Source organism: Cottoperca gobio, chromosome 11 (assembly GCF_900634415.1).
Source record: "Cottoperca gobio chromosome 11, fCotGob3.1, whole genome shotgun sequence".
In the NCBI taxonomy this organism is placed as follows: Eukaryota; Metazoa; Chordata; class Actinopteri; order Perciformes; family Bovichtidae; genus Cottoperca; species Cottoperca gobio.
Genome location: NC_041365.1, coordinates 9,769,498 through 9,786,749, shown reverse-complemented (window position 1 = coordinate 9,786,749; position 17,252 = coordinate 9,769,498). Strand labels below are relative to the sequence as shown.

General features: G+C 39.2%; 1 protein-coding gene across 1 annotated transcript; it reads right to left on the bottom strand.

Moving 5' to 3' along the window:
- Positions 1-1,287: 1,287 nt before the first annotated feature.
- On the bottom strand, positions 1,288-17,065 carry prrt1 (proline-rich transmembrane protein 1). The gene is made up of 4 exons (XM_029442819.1): positions 17,047-17,065; positions 13,542-13,879; positions 5,520-5,711; positions 1,288-4,275 (listed from the first exon to the last, which is right to left on the bottom strand). Exons 1-4 carry the CDS (start codon positions 17,063-17,065, stop codon positions 4,099-4,101), a joined length of 726 nt encoding a protein of 241 aa, XP_029298679.1. The 3' UTR covers positions 1,288-4,098.
- Between the last annotated feature and the right edge of the window lie 187 nt (positions 17,066-17,252).

Sequence of the window (17,252 nt, the reverse complement as noted above, 5' to 3'; positions counted from 1 at the left end):
AGGAGAAGCTGGGATTGTGTGATGGAGGAGAGAGGAGTGCAGCGTGAGGCCAAGTTAAACGCTCTCAGAGACGCTGGCTGTCCTCGGGAGGCTAAATGGCCATCTGTGATTGTGCACACACAGGCTGGCTCAGCTCCCACCTTTAGTTTCTCCCTCAAACCTCTTTTCTATTGGCAGGATTGTTTGGGCCAGCACCTTATCACAGATATAATTTAAAGCCGCTATATAAAACAAATGTACTTAGTCCACTGCCTGGCTCTCTTTTGTATTACACATTTTACTTAAAGGTCCTACAGGGAGTTTTTAACTAGTTATGAAACAGTCATCTTCTCCGGTTCCAATTCCCCCACAAAATTAGACGAAACCAGAAGAGCCTATGTTTACATTTTCCCTGGCAAAGTTTCGCAGTCAGCAGTGCATTAGCCAGTTAAAAGGAACGAGGAGGAGATTTAAATTTGTTTTACGTTATTTTTGTGGTTATGGCTGATACTGGAAAAGGATCAGCAAAGAGACACTTTGTCTAATGTATTAGCTGTCTTTGTCACACAAAGCTTTCTGTGATTATGAGCATGATGACCAACATGCACAATGCAAACAGCTGTGTTTAAAAATTAAAACCAGTAGGCCTATGAAAAGAAGTTGTGTCTTTCTTTCACTCACTTCCAAAACAAATGCACACACTAGCCAGATCCTGGTCTTTGCGATGCGGTGTTCAAATCACTACCGCTTCTGCGGCACATTTAACACAAAATGAAAGTTCCTTGTAGCTACTTAACAAAAGTAAAATATCTGAGTATCCACAAATTGTCGACCTCATGGTGGCGCTAGAGGAAACATCAGGCGTTCACTGTGAGTCATTAGGATTTATCCTCTGGGGACCATGAATGTCCTCACAAAATTTAACAGCAACCCATCCAATAGTTGTTGAGATATTTAAGTCTGGACCAAAGTAGTGGACCAACATGACAGACCAATGCTGCCTATTATTTATATATATAATATTTATTTGGCTCAGATGATGCATAAAAAACAAATGCCACCATAATGTAGAAAAAAATGAGCTGCTGTAAAACACAGTGTGATTAAACAGAAAACAGTGAGAGATACTGTAGTTCATGTTCTGACAGAGGAAGAAAAAGAGAGACGGAGAGGGAGAAACCGGGGCAACTATAAATAGCACCTCAGTGATGAGGGGAGAGAGGAAAGGCCACAGAGACTCTGAGAGGATGGAGAGACACCGAGAGGGGAAAAACAGACCGGCAGAATGACACACCGCCGTCACCAACGTAACGTTCACAACCCAAAAATTATTCTTTTATTCATTATTCAAACAACTGAAGTCAGAAACAACCAACGCATGTGCAACACAGACATGAACATAATTAGAATAATAAACCCCAAGAGAACCACATGTACACAGGTCATTTTTGGCTCTTTGAAACAAGCAACCCATCGCATTTACAGGATCAAAAAAATAAAAATAAAATGAAGAACACATCTCCCTGCTGTGTAATAAACAGCTATGTTGAGTCACATCAGAAAGCACACAGGGAGATGAAGCCTAGCGCTGTATAAACTAGATATGCTAGAAGTGACTCTGTAGACACACACTCACTGCCAGAGCCCTCTGTACAATAATAATACTAAACAATACTGTGCTTCATTTACTCTATTAACACTGAACTATCACTGAGTCAATCACATAAGGACAGGGCCTGTATTTATCAAACGGCTAAAAGTGATGAAAAAGTGACATTTTTCAATCGATCTTCTCATCTAACGCTCGGCAATAAGCATATTTCCCACAATGTAAAACAATTGATAAAAGCAATTTTATAAAAAATTCTTATCATTTTAAATGCTCTTAAATGTAAAACAGTTCAACTGTACGATCCTAGATAAATATCATCAGTCGTTATGAATAATAATAATTCAGTATTTATTAAATCATGTTTTGGCAGAAAAACTCTTTTACTCACAGAGAAAACTGGATGGAGGATCTTTTTTTGGGTGAGACCAAAGATAATTTTCCTGCCTCGGCTTTATAATAAAGTTTATTCTATTCTAAACTATTTTCGCTTTTAAATATAAAACAATAAGGCAGTTGTTGGGTAAATCCTGGTCTCTGAGCATACAGATAAATGTTTATTATATTCATTTATTATACATGTGATCAAGTAAAAGTTACTCGCTGTAAATAGCAGGAAGTCACTTCACAAATGTGTCTTTTTTTACTACTAAGTTGGCTTTTAGGAGCATTATTAAGTATATTTTTAAGAAGTTTGATAAATACATGCCCAAATGTACTTAATATTACACATTAGTGATAATCAAATGCAATGCAGTTGCCAATAATAATAATTATAGTAATAACAATAATAATATAAACCACAGAATAAACTGTATTTTTACTGTCTCTATTTGTGTTCATGTTAACAAACATGATTTTTAATATCGCTGTATAACTCTTTTAAAAATAGCATCATCATGAGGACCAACAGAGGGGGAGCAGAAGGGAAATATTAATAGGTCCAATAACTCATGTGTACAGGAGAAAGATAGAACAGAGAGGGGAAAGATTTCAAAGAGCGGAAAGTGCTACAATACAGTATAGGCATTAAAATGTTCTCTCTCTCCTATTGGAAACATTCATTTTCAGTTAATCCCATAACTCCAGAAACCTCATATGATAGTTGATACAGTAACGTTACGGCCATGTTGGCTCTTATAAACAACAGCACACCTGCTGCTACATTATGGAGACCGTACTCATATATGAAATGAACCCTGACTCGCTTTGTTACAACAGTGAAACAACGTTATAGGAGCTCACAGCCGTACATCTAGCCTCGATATTTAAGACAAATGGAAACAAACTGAGGATGACATGCAGGGTTGTGTTGCCTCGTAAGTCTAACGTTGCACTAAAGTTTCACACACAGTGTCTGAGAGACTAAATAGATAATAGAGATATTTGTGCAACACAAAATAGGCCAATACACTTCTAAAATACTTGCGAAAACAATATTTGTAAACCTAAGATTCAAATACTTATCATCTAAATTGTCCCCTTTTCTTGTTTTGACAGTAGCTTGTTTGAAAAGAGTACTGTACCACACACATTTTAGGAAATATTCATCAACAGCTGGGAGACGAGTTATTATTGCACTTGATGCCCCATTAGCTTAAATTTATATTTATCATGCACTATAAAAACTATGAATGTAAGCAGCTGCGCCGTCTCATCTGGTTACTACAAAGTGCATCATCATCAGAAATTTAAGCCAATTTCAAAGTATCATATAGCTGCAACAAACTAGTGATATACTGTAAATTATAGCAGACAAAGTTGATGCATGGGTAGATATCGAATAAATAACAGATTTTAAATGAATCAACAAACATATAATTCATAAGTTATGTATCATCTCATCCAGCTAAAATGTCCATGTAACATACAAACAACCAATCTCAAATAAATACTCTGTGTTTGGTTACATTAGACGCTCTGTCAGTCCCGTCTCCATTTGGTGTGTTAAATGTGTATTGATCACCCCCTCTAACACTTTCAATCAGTTTGACAACAGCAATAATACCACTCTGCAAATCAACACTGCTTCAACATGGCACTTTTTTTTAAAGAAGAAAACACATGTACTTGTAAGACTAAAATGTGCATTTAACTACCCTAAAAATAACTCTGCGTGGGCCAATTTAGTAGATTTAGTTGTTGGAATATCCTCTCATCTACCTAACATCATCCGAATGAATTAATAAGCGTCAAATGAGATGTTAATACAAGGAGTTTTGTTTCCCTCTTGCAGCTCATATCTGAGTGTAAATATTAAGCGGCCGCTGTGCTAACAGCAATACTGGGCCTCATTTGACAGCTGCTTGTATTTGGCGTTTGAACATCAGCTGTGATTAGTTGTTTTTGGTTGTGTGTTTGATGGCAGCAGGTTAGGTCAGAGCTGTGTGTGGGCCAGCAATGCAGTAGCAGTTTGTTTGCATTCTCAGTGCTCCTATTCCCTCCAAACGCTTGAGAGTAGTTAGCTATATATATGCCATGATTTCCATCCGTCTGACACTGCGGTGGAGTTACGGCTCCCATTCATCGTCGTGGTGCTGCGAGGCGATGATGACGACCACGGTGAGGATGGTGCACAGCACAATGGAGGCGATGCCAACAGCCAGGCTGATGAAGGAGAAGTTGCGAGCCTCGCGGGAGGCTATTTCCGCCGTCACCATGTCCCCTCTGGCTATCGCCGTGCGCACCTAAGTGATGCAGAAGGGAGGGGACGGGTGTGTGGGAGAGAGGAGAAATTAGAATTATGTAACAAGAAGATACACGAGTGGGAGCAGGAGAGTCTAAAGCACCATGAATAGATCGATTTCACTGCAGCACAGCCTGAATGTGCAGAAAGAGGCCACTCCACACAACATTAACACACCATAACAACATATACAGCTCAGACCAGTGGGTCCATGCCTTGTCAGCTCAACTTAACTCAAAGCCAGCTGAGCAGGCCCAGAGGAAAAAATCCATTCTATCCCGACAATGGTGCAGTTACGTAATGTGAACTGTTGTGTGCATGTTGGTCAACACAGTCTGCCGTTACAGAGGAAAACAACTGGCATCATGAGGTATGAGAGCCACCAGACTTACATTTACATTTCTCACATCACGCTCAACTTAACTTGACCAAGATACCAAACTGGGCCTTTTAACGCAGAGATCGTATTATGAAGACGACATCGCTGAAAGTAGGCTATGAATTTTAGGTGTAATGGTTGCGCACTGACCCAAGATAAATTCTCTTTAGATGTGTAATATAAATCATGCGGGGAAAGTTTCCTTCTGCTGTTGGCCATTTATTTCTAGTTGTGCATAATTTAAAAGTATTGAAAACATACGCGGTCAGCATTTGTAATTTTGTCACTGTTCGGGAGGGGCCGGAGAGTAGCTGGACTAAACTTTCAAATCCAAGCAGACATACAAGCTAATTTTGACCATGAAAAGCAGGGCGTCTTTACACAGAGCAAGATCCAGATCCACAATGCATTGCAGCTCTTCAGACTGTTAAACTTCTGTTTAAATAATTAACCGTTGGATCAAGTAATTACATATGATGCAGAGTGACGTTTCGGTACTGTTAAGAGAGAAAGTGTGGAAGCTCCCATATATACTGTACTGTAGAAAGCATACACTAAAATATTGAATCATTTTAATTAGCCTTAAAATAAAACTGGAAAATATTTAATTGAGACATTTTAATTCATATTTGTGATTGCAAAGAAGACACGTTGTTCGTTTTTACTTCAATGTGAATAGTCTGCTGGTAATGGCATACTTTTAGATACTGCCTACTAAATTTAATTTAGTAGTACTCATTGACTTCTATACAATCTTCTGTAACTTCTGTAAAATGACTCTGGGATGCATTAACATGACAAAGTCTCCCTGGTGATAGTATGTTATTAAAGCTCACAGATCAAAAGATATGATGAAGTGGCATTACCTGCACTGCTTTGATGATTGCAATGATGCCCGTTGGCCAGAAACAGCAGATGGTGGTGAGCACGGCGATGGGCAGGTAGTCGTGTGGCGGTCGACGGTCCATTAGGGTGATGCTGGGATGCATTTGCATGGGATGAATCTGGCCCGGTGGGATCCCTGGGTGGCCTCCCCCGGCTGGCATGTAGGGTTGTCCCTGAGCAGGGGGAGAGAAGAAGACAGAGAGTAAGTATGAGTGCTCTTTAAAAACAGTAGAGCAGCTTACAAAGCACTTTCTACTGAAAAGACACAGGAACAAGGTGTCAAAGAGGAGGACAGCTGGAGGAGTCCAGTCTTTGTTGCATGTATTGAAAAGTTGTGTATGTTGTAGTTTCATCAGAAGCGTTTAAAATGTTGGAAATGTTTAAAAACCTATGATTGATTTGTGAGATTGCAGCTAGCCTGCAAGATGATACAATGCAGTTTGTTCTACCTACTCTTCTGTAGTCCTGTCCGCACACAAACAAAAAATATATATGGGATTTTAAATATTTACTTTTATTAAATGAGACTGGTGAGATGGAGAAGATTAGACTCCAGCGCTTGTTTTCAATTCAGTGCACTAGGTGGTGAGAAAATAAATCACTTTTAGTGCCTTGATGACTCACAATCATTTATGGGCCTAATTTCCCCACTTGCAGTTTCCTTCAGGGGGTGGTGTGAATAGTTTTATCTACTGTGTAAAAATCTGCAGCGATAGTTCAAAAGTATTGTACAAAATGAATAGATAAATAAAAGGCACAAAGGCACTTATTATTATAGCAAAGCATCGACCCTCAGGTTGGAAACCGCTGATCTTGAGGACATTATTGCGCGTTACCAGCCAGAAAACTGCCCAATGAGGCAATAAATGCACAAAGAGCATAAAAGAATATGAACCACACATGACAGCACATGATGTAACATAAAACATGGGCATCATTAAAAGGCCATAAAAAGCATCATTTGGGAAGTCGATAAAGGACACCAGGTGCAAGTTCAAAAGGGTGCCGAACTCAGACCATGTGATCAGAGTTTATTAAGTAGCTAAATGCTGGGTGGGGACAAAGGATGTGATGCTTCTTTTAGTTCACATCGTGGACATGATATAGTCTACCTTTGTCCTAGATACAAGTGCATATTCAGGCCTTACAGGGTGCAGTGGATCTGCTATCATCTTGTAAACTGAATTCATGGTGTACTGGTGTGTCATGTAACACATTGGTTCCCCAATTATCTTGCCACCCAGTAGTTGTTCTTGTTTTTTACAGACTGATCAAAAAGCCTGGTGCTCAGACACAAACAATCTTTAATGCACATTTAATAGAGACAAGTAATGCAGATTAGCTGAGCCTATAAATGCAATGATATGTCGAATAAATCAAATCAAATTTATTTGTATAGCCCAATATCACAAATTATACATTTGTCTCAGTGTGCTTTACAGACTGTACAGGTTACGACACCCTCTGTCCTTAGACCCTCGCATCGCACAAGGAAAAACTTCCTAAAAGAAACCCCATAATTAAAGGGGGAAAAATGGAAGAAACCTCAGGGAGAGCAACTGAGGAGGGATCCCTCTCCCAGGACGGACAGACGTGCAATAGATGTCGTATGTACAGGATAAACAACATAGTACAAATACAACATTTGACAGAAATTATGTTGTGTTGAAAAAGAGAAAGTTTGGATGAATCCAGGAAAATGTCAAAAAGGCTTCCCGGTGTCCAGCAGGACCAGGGCAGCAGGCGCAGCCACGATTCATGATCCTGACGTAAACTTTATCAGTGGCAACCTGCCACATGAGACACAGAAACTCCAGGGATGATACCCCAGGATGCTGTGTTAGTAACATACATTTACATAAATGCATACAGATAGAGGGAGGTGTCCCCCTGTAGTTTAAGCCTATAGCAGCATAACTAGGGGCTGATCCAGGGCAAACCTGAGCCAGCCCTAACTATAAGCTTTATCAAAAAGGAAAGTCTTTAGCCTACTCTTAAATGTGGAGAGTGTGTCTGTCCTCCCGAACACAAACTGGAAGCTGGTTCCACTGGAGAGGAGCTTGATAGCTGAAGGCTCTGGCTCCCATTGTACTCTTAGAGACTCTAGGAACTACAAGTAAACCTGCAGTCTGGGAGCGCAATGCTCTAGTTGGTTTATAAGGTACTATGAGATCTTTAAGATATGCTGGAGCCTGACCATTAATTGATTTGTAAATTAGGAGAAGGATTTTGAATTCTATTCTGTATTTTACCGGGAGCCAGTGCAGAGCAGCTAATACAGGAGTAATATGATCCCGTTTCCTTGTTCTTGTCAATACACGTGCCACTGCACTGAAGAGTCTTAAGCGACTTTTTGGGACAACCTGATAACAATGAGTTGCAGTAATCCAGCCTTGAAGTAACAAATGCATGGACTAGCTTTTCTGCATCATTTTGAGACAGGATGCATCTTATTTTTGCAATGTTACGTAGATGAAAGAAGGCAGTCCTTGAGATTTGTTTTATGTGGGAGTTAGAAGGCAGATCCTGATCAAAGATGACGCCAAGATTCATTACAGTGGTGCTGGAGGCCAAATTAATGCCATCCGGAGCTTCTATGTCATTAGAAAATGTGTTTCGGAGGTATTAATTAAGGGTAAAACTTCTTTAAACAGTTTAGTTGGAATCGGGTCTAAAAGACACGTTGATGGCTTGCCTTAGACGATGAGATTGTTGAAGTTAGTTGGTTAAGGTTGATTGGAGTAAAATTGTCTAGATATATTTCAGGAGTTACAGATGTTTTTGAAGTTCCGGAGGTTGAAGTTAAGTCATTACCAATTGAGGGCAGGAGGAGATTAATTTTGTCTCTAATAATTATAATTTTATCGTTAAAGAAGCTCATGAAGTCGTCACTACTGAGAGATATAGGAATAGAAGGCTCTGTAGAGCTGTGGCTCTCTAGTCAGCCTGGCTACAGTGCTGAAAAGAAACCTGGGGTTGTTCTTATTTTCTTCTATTAAGGAAGAGTAATAAGCTGCTCTGGCATTACGGAGAGCCTTCTTATACGTTTTAAGATGATATAACCAGACTAAACGAGATTCTTCCAATTTAGTGGAACACCATTTACTTTCAAGATTTCTCAACTTTTGTTTTAGTTTGCAGATTTGTAAATTATGCCATGGAGCTTTCTTTTTCTGTTTTATGATCTTCTTCTTTAGCGACAGAGTCGAGTGTTATTCGCAGTGAGGCTGCAGAGATATCAACAAGATGATTAATTTGGGAGGGACTACAGTTAGCATTGGAGTCCTCTGTTATATTGATATTGAGTCCTGGTATTGAATTAAGTGCTGATGGAATCACTTTCTTAAATTTAGTCACAGCACTTTCAGATAGACATCGAGCGTAGGATATTTTTCCTACTGGCTTGTAGTCCAGTAACAGGACTTCAAAAGTTATTAAAAAATGGTCTGATAAAAGACGATTATGTGGACATACTGATAAACTTTCAATTTCAACACCATATCCCAGAACAAGGTCCAGAGTGTGGTTTAAACAGTGAGTTGGTTCATGTACATTCTGACTGAACCCAATTGAATCTAATATTGAGATAAATGCATTATTAACGCTGTCACTATCAACATCCACATGAATATTAAAGTCACCTACAATAATTACTTTATCTGTTTTAAGGACTAAACTTGATAAAAATTCTGAGAATTCAGATAGAAATTCAGAATACGGACCAGGAGGGCGGTACACAGTAACAAATAAAACTGGCTTTATTGTTTTCCATGTTGGGTTTGGGTTAAAAGAGTTATAGTTTAGTTTAGGCTTAGGATTGATCAAGAGGTTTGAGTCAAATATGGCCGCAACTCCACCTCTTCGGCCAGTACCTCGAGGAATGTGAGTATTAATATGATCAGGTGGAGTGGATTCATTTAGACTGACATATTCTTCATGTCTCAGCCAGGTTTCAGTGAGACAAAATAAATAAATCTTATTATTTGATATTAAATCATTTACCAATCCAGCTTTCGTTGATAAAGATCTGATGTTTAAGAGCCCACATTTAATTTTTGATTTAGTTGCACTTTTGCAGTGGTGGTGTTTATTTTAATTAGGTTTTCATGTATAACTCCTCTTCTGTTAACCATAGATTTGATTCATTTCAGTGGTCGTGGGGCAGACACAGTCACTATGGGGATTTGAGTGGGTGACTGCCCGGAAAGAAGCACAGAATAGTGTGTAAGACTGCAACTCTGTCTCCTGGTCTCAACTCTGGGTTTTCATGGATTAGGTCCACTAATAAACTTTGTAATATTATTGAATATGAGATCCGCTCCATCCAAAGTAGGATGGATGCCATCACTCCTAATCAGACCAGGTCTTCCCCAGAAAGTCCGCCAATTGTCTGAGTCTGAATTGAATAAGTCTATAGAGTTAATATTCTACTGGCTGCGTATGTTTGTCCTTAATATTTTCAACATCAACCACATAAGCTGTTACAAACATTGCTGCAAACATTTTCTGAGTTTTTGAGTATTTTCTCACAACTGTATTGTATCTGTATTTTGATTGGGAAGCCTTTAAACCTCCCCAACTACTGCCGTGTGAGGCACTGATCTGTGACTTTGTCCTGTAATATCGCTGCTAAATGCTTTAAAATACTTTATAATGCCACTAAAGCTAGTTTTTAAATGTATTCTCTAAAGGTGACTAAAGTTTGCTGGTAATTAAGACCTATAAAACATTTCATATATATTTCAGACACTTATGAATCATTGTCTGAAGCACACTGTAACTGTTATCGCGTCACTTCCGGTTTCTACTACGTTTGTGTTGCTGGTAACGTACTCCAGCTGCTCAATTCATTTTGTTATATTCTTGATCACATCGGCTAACTACCTGTCAGTTATCTAAACCTAAACGTGTACTCCTTAAGCACTTACAACTCTCTCCTTATCCTTCTTTTCTTAGCGACTCTCGCCTAATCCTCAGTTGTTTACACTCCTTTCGGCTCTGCTAACGTTAGCTACTGTAGCTTGGCAGCTAGCGATGGCATCTCTCTTTCTTTTCTGCTCTGTTGGGCCAGAGAATTGAATGACTTTCTGCCGAACTCCTGGTCTGATTAGCAGTGACGACATCCATCCTACTTTGGATGGAGCGGATCTCATATCTACTAATATTACAAAGTTTATTAGTGGACCTAATCCATGAAAACCCGGAGTTGAGACCACTCAAATCCCCATAATGACTGTGTCTGCCCCACGACCACTGAGAATGAATCAAATCAATGTTAAACAGAGTTATACAAAAAAAAACTAATATAAATTAACACCTCCGCTGCTAAAGTGCAACTAAGTAGAACAATTAAATGTGGGCTCTTAAACATCAGATCTTTGTCATCTAAAGCTGGACTAGTAAATCATTTAATATCAGATAAGATTTATTCCACTTCGCCTCGACATAATAATACTCACGTTCCTCGAGGCACAGGCCGAGGAAGTGGAGTTGCAGACTCAAGCTTATTAATCAATCCTAAACCTAAAAGCATTGTTCTTACGCTTTCAAACCCAACATGGAAAACAATAAAGCCAATTTTATTTCTTATACTGTTCTGAATTCTCAGAATTTAGTCCTTAAAACAGATAAGGTAATTATCGTAGGTGACTTTAATATTCATGTGGATATCGATAACGACAGCCTTAATAACGCGTTTATCTCATTAGATTCAATTGGGTTCAGTCAGAATGTACATAAACCAACTCACCGTTTAAACCACACCCTGGACCTTGCAAAAAGTCCAGTGTTGAATTAACTCCCAGAGTTGAATTCAACACTTTTTCAGGGTTTACATTCTCACCCACTTGCCAACACTGAAAGAAGCCACACCATCAGCTGATCACCTCCACAGGTACTCATCCATGTTAGAAGCACTGCATGGTGAGTTTTGGAGGCGATTTCAAGACTTTAAAACAGTTGAGAATGAAATGCACATGATTTTTCTCCATTTACATGCAATGTGGATGATGCACCCAGTGATGTTCAGCTTGAACTAATTGACCTGCAGTCTGACACACTTCTGTCAGAGCACTTTATGTCAGTCTCACTGCCTGAGTTTTACTCTTTCCACACATGAGGAGACATGCTCAGAAGATTCTGGTCCTCTTTGGATCTACCTACATATGTGAACAGACATTCTCAGTGATGAAGTTCAACAAATCCAGATACAGATCATCTATCACTGATGATCACCTGTCAGCTGTCCTGCACATATCCACCTCAGACAACCAGATTCAGATTCAACCAGATTTCAGTGCACTTGTTCAAGCCCAAGACAGACTGGATTCTTCTCACTGAACAAGTAAAGTGAACTGAAAAACATCAAAAGCACTTATTGCTTTTTGTATAAAGTTGATTACTTGCTTATCTTTACATACTGTAAAACACCGATTCATTATTGGTTTGTGAAGAATACTGATGTAATGATTGTTTTTACTGTTTATTACTTCTCTAGGAGTATTTTCCTATTTGACCCACTCCACAATTTCATATATTTATTGGAAGAGAATATCCTTATTCTTTTGATTACCAGTAGCAGCTAATCAAAATATATAATGTACTGCTTTTTACAATGGGAGAAAATGAATATTGAGCAGAATTAAGTTCAATTCATTGTTGATTCGGCCCTCCAACACAGCTCGGGTTTCTCATGTGGCCCCTTGTAAAAATTAATTGTCCACCCCTGGTTTAGACGGCCAAGCTATCCTCTCTATTGGACAACATGTCCCCTCCAGGACACTTTGTCCGCACTGTGCAGCTCCTTCAGCGACCGGCTGCTTCACCCGCGGTGTCTCACGGAGAGATACCGTAGGTCCTTTCTCCCTGCAGCGGTCAGACTGTACAATCACCACGGCCCCTGGTAAACCACCACACCAAGAACAGACTATTCCAACACTGTGTGCAATTATCACTGCCATGTGCACTTTTTATAACTTCTGCAATTATCAGTCATGTGCAATATTCACTCTTACAATTTTTTATCAACGACTTTGTACTTACACTATTGTTACTGTATTTTATTCTATTTAATTGAGTACTCGCCACTTCACTTTCTTGTTCTTTTGCTGTAACACGGTACATTTCCCCGTCGTGGGACTAATAAAGGATTTCTGATTCTGATTCCGATAGAAGAAATAAAATGAAAAGGAACACTTTATTTTACAGGTTTGTAATGTTTCTTATAATGTTCTAATAATTTACTGGAAAGAGCAATGTAGTTTTGTACTTATTATAGGTAGATTGAGAAAGTGTTTAACAGGTCAATTTAACTGGCAACAATGAAGCTTTACTTTTAAGGGAAGTCCTTTGAATATCAATACTTTCAGATACTGCTCTCAGGGCAAAGGCACAGAGTCTTGCACAAAGAAAAACATTTAGAGAAAACAGTTTGTCCCTGTAGCCATAACATATTTTAATTGGTTAGCTTTTTGAAGCCAGATTGCTACCTCAGCACACAAAATGTTATATCTTTAACCTTGATTCAGTCCTCACCATCGAGTTCTTGGAGCTTCTATTAATGTAGCTTATTTTGTGTATTGTGTTTTCATGTAAATATGTTTAATGTGTCCTGTCTGGATGTGATATTATGTGTTTTACTATACCCTTTGAAAAGCAGATTATGCACACGCAAACCAAAAACAAATGTCTGCCTTTTGCAGACAAATAGTAGACAATAAAGTATTTTCTATACAATAACAACCTCAACACAACCAACCGAGATAACAGTCGGTATTTCGATTCCATTATGTATACCAAATGACATGCTTCTTTCCAACAAACATCCTAGTAAATTATTAGGACAGCCTGTAAAAAAAAATGTGTTGGATGGAAAACATATGAACTAGCCGTGATATGAGGTGGAAAGAAATGCAAAGTATATAGAACAGAGACGAGTGTAATTCTGCAGCAGCCTGACGTCCGACCTGTGAAAACTTTAAAACATTTACTTGTCTCTGACTCACCGATGCCATGGGGTAGACAGGTACGTAAGCTGTGCAAGGCTGCAGCTGGAGCGGGTATCCCGGGTGGAGGTATCCTACGGGGGCGTGAGGCATGGTGCCTCCGGGGCCCTGGGTCTGGACCGAGTAGCCCTGCGGGGCCCCCTGCGGGCCCATTGGGCCGCAGTGAAACTGGGTTTCTTGGAGATATCCCTCTGAGCCCGGAGGAGGAGGAGGAGGAGGGTAGTTGGGTTGGGTGCCAGGTGCAGGCTGCATGTTGGGATGTTGGGGCATGTTTGGGTCTTGCGGGCCGGGGAGGTACGGAGGAGGCTGCATGGTCTGACGGCCAGAGTCATCGAGACCTGAAAGATGGAGAAGGAGAATGAGAGAAGATAAGAACGAAGCAGGTAGGAGAGGAATCACAAATAGAAAAGGCAGAGGAAGAAAAGAAAGATGTAAGAGTGAGGGCATGTTATCTAACTCAAGCAGTTACACGTTTGTCCGCATGTTTAATGTAATATGTCTTAAAGAGAAACAATTACACGGACCAAAGCTCCTCGGCAAGATTTCAAACGAAATCCACAAAGAAAGAAAACCTGTGTAGTCTGTGTGCTAATGAAGACAGTGATTGACATTTTCACCTCCAGAGAAAAACGATGTTTATTAACGATTAGAAATGTGGAGAACTTCATCTGATGGTCTGTCTATCGGAGGCATCTTTCTGCTTTTGAACATTTCATCTTCACGCCTCTGCTCCCTTTGTGTTTGTTTAACATTAAAAATGACTGATGGGGTTTTGTGTTTTCACAACAGGGAAGTGGCAGAGGTACAGGGTGATCCAGATTGACAGGAACATGAGGAGGGAGGACGAAGAGAAGATGGAGATAGATGGAGTTGAGGAGGGAGAAGGAAGGATGTGATGGACGGAGGAAGGAGAGCAGAGCAGCTGAGTGATGAGGGATGACGACTTGTGCTCGGGGACGGGCTTTACATAACAGTCCCCGACTCTGTCACAAGCAGGAAGCGGACCAGAAACAGACAAGAGGGAAAAAGAAGCGAGCATGAGGGAAGGGACACCTTTAAAAGGGCATGACGTGACGAGCAGCTTGGCAAACTCGAGAGACAAAACACATGTTGCCGTTTCTCCATTTAAAGGCTGCTGAATCCAAATCAGTCAAGACAGGACTAAACAGAAGAGAGAAGAAGGAAATGGTGGAGTAAAATATCCTAACATTGTCCCAACATTGGCTTTAAACAGCATCTGTGATGCAGCAGGTATTTCCACATCAAAGTTTTGGTTTTTAAAATGATAAATGTTACTAATTTGTTTATGTAAACTTAATTACTTGTATTAGCAGGAAGCTTCTTCTTCTTTCTTTTTTTCTCAATCCAGTGAGCCAGCAGTCACAATGCTATGCATACTGGGACCTAAAAGTAATAGATATATTATTATGTACACCTGTGTTTGACAGGTCAAGTCGATTTTATTCATACTGTGTAAATTTACTTCTTCAGATGGCACTTTGTGTCAACAGTCTATTCAGCTGGGACGAGTAGGAACTTAAATTAGTGCTCTAATTATTCTTAATAATTACATAATAAAGAGTTAGACATTTTGTGGATGGTAAGTAACTAGAAGAAATGTTAAAAAACCTTTGTAATATTTAAGATATCCATTCCTAGTGACAAAATTATACTTGTACCTGTATTAATCCATTCAGGATATTAATACTAATATTAATACTACGGTTTTAACCTGTTTTTGCAGGTGTCATTTATAATATACAGTATATATTTTTATTCAAAGTTTCAGTGGTTAATAGCCCGAGCAAACCCCCTCCCACAACCTGTAACAACAGGAGAGAAAATGGGCAAAGTAATAACCAGAATTAATTTAAAAAATATATATTATTAAAGAAAATAAATAGTAATCAAATAATTCTACATAAAATAAATATGTATAAAAAACAAAGTAAAATAAATAAATCATAGAAGTCTGTTTGCTGTTAGAAGTGGTGGAAAGGTGAGCCCTGAGCGTAGCCATATGCATAAATTTCAACATATTACCAAACCGTCACTCATACAATAATACACAGACACACAACTAATTATGAGGGTAACGTAACACAGTAGTAGGGATGCGCAGAATAAATGGGACGGTATGGGGTAGAAATGTGAAGCCGAAAAATGTAATAAGTACAATACAATTAAAATGGCTTGTGACAACATAGTCAGTGGTAATAATGTGACTCAGTGTGAACACATTGCAGGTGTAATTTCACCCCAGGTTAGATGAGACACAGCTGTCCCAAGAAGGAAAATATCTATTGTTTATTGTTGTGCGTTTAATTTGTTGTTTTACGGCCAATTTAACATCAGCCCGAGGGGCAACAGTTGAAAATGAGCCTATTGGCTAACGCTGGAACATTTACAGTGATGCTGATCAATGTGTATTGTCCCTGAGCAAAAGAAATGGAAGCAGCAGGGTGAACCATGACAATAACAAATATTATTTCAAATACATAAAACTGAGCTTTCATTACAACTCAGACATCTGCAAAGTGTCATATCCCTACAGTATTTAAATATTCGGCATCCTCATAAATAAATGTACACTGTAGGCCTGCTGCTGTTCTTTTATTAGCATCAATGATGGATTATGGGCCGCAAAGGAGACAACAGTCAGGTTTACATCCCAAACTGCAGCCTGTAGTCTCCTGTACAGTCTGCCATTTACAGTATCAATGGCAACTTTATGCGTCTCATTATGACCTTTATTCTTTTGTTCTTTACTGGAAAGCTGCAGTTTGAGCTCCATCAGTAGTTGGCGCTTTAACATCCTAAAATAATGGGAGAGAAAACTAGAAAGACGAGACAAAAGGGCATTTTTTTTGTTAGTGCACCAGACGTGTAGGATTATTATTAATCAGGGCTGTTAGACACGCGCAAGTGAAGGCGTGCACGCGCAAAGGACACCCACACTGATATCTATAGTCAGGAGAGATGTAGCCTACGTAGGCTTGTGCGTAACGATAATGAGACACAAAGAAAATGAAAAATAACAATAACCCCATAATAAATTGTTAAGTAGCCGGTTATATCAATGTTTTAAAAAGTAATTACATTTTTAAGCAGATAATGAATAAAATGACCTACCAGATATATATATATATATATATATATATATATATATATATATATATAATCACACAAATCTGATAATGTCAGTTTAAGCTCTCAATTGAGCACCATGGATATATTATGAGGCCCTATGGAGCTTTTTCCTCCCCAGGCTGCACCCACACAGCGGTGCATCATCCTAAAGAAACAGCGTTGGGCAGATAAATAGCTCAGATGTTGACAACAGGGGGGGGGGGGGGGGGGGGAGTTGTCTGGCCAGCTTGATATGTATCCGCGGATCAAACAAAACGATGTGCATTAAACAAAATTCTCATAAGGGGTTATTAAGAAGAAGTGCCTCAATTAGGCTATTAAACATACGGAATTCAACACAGTTAAAACATCTCACCGTGTTTTTCCGACGACATGCCTTCCGATCTTCCGTCCTCCTCCTTTGATGTATTTTTACTCCAAGCTGGGGGTGAAAAAAAAACCCTCCTTTCGTTTCCAATGATGCAGACTTTCACTCCAAACAACCCATCCTCAAGATGTCTTCATTTTAAAAACACTCACGGGTTGTTGTTTTTTTAAATAACTTCAAGTGTTTTTTTTTAA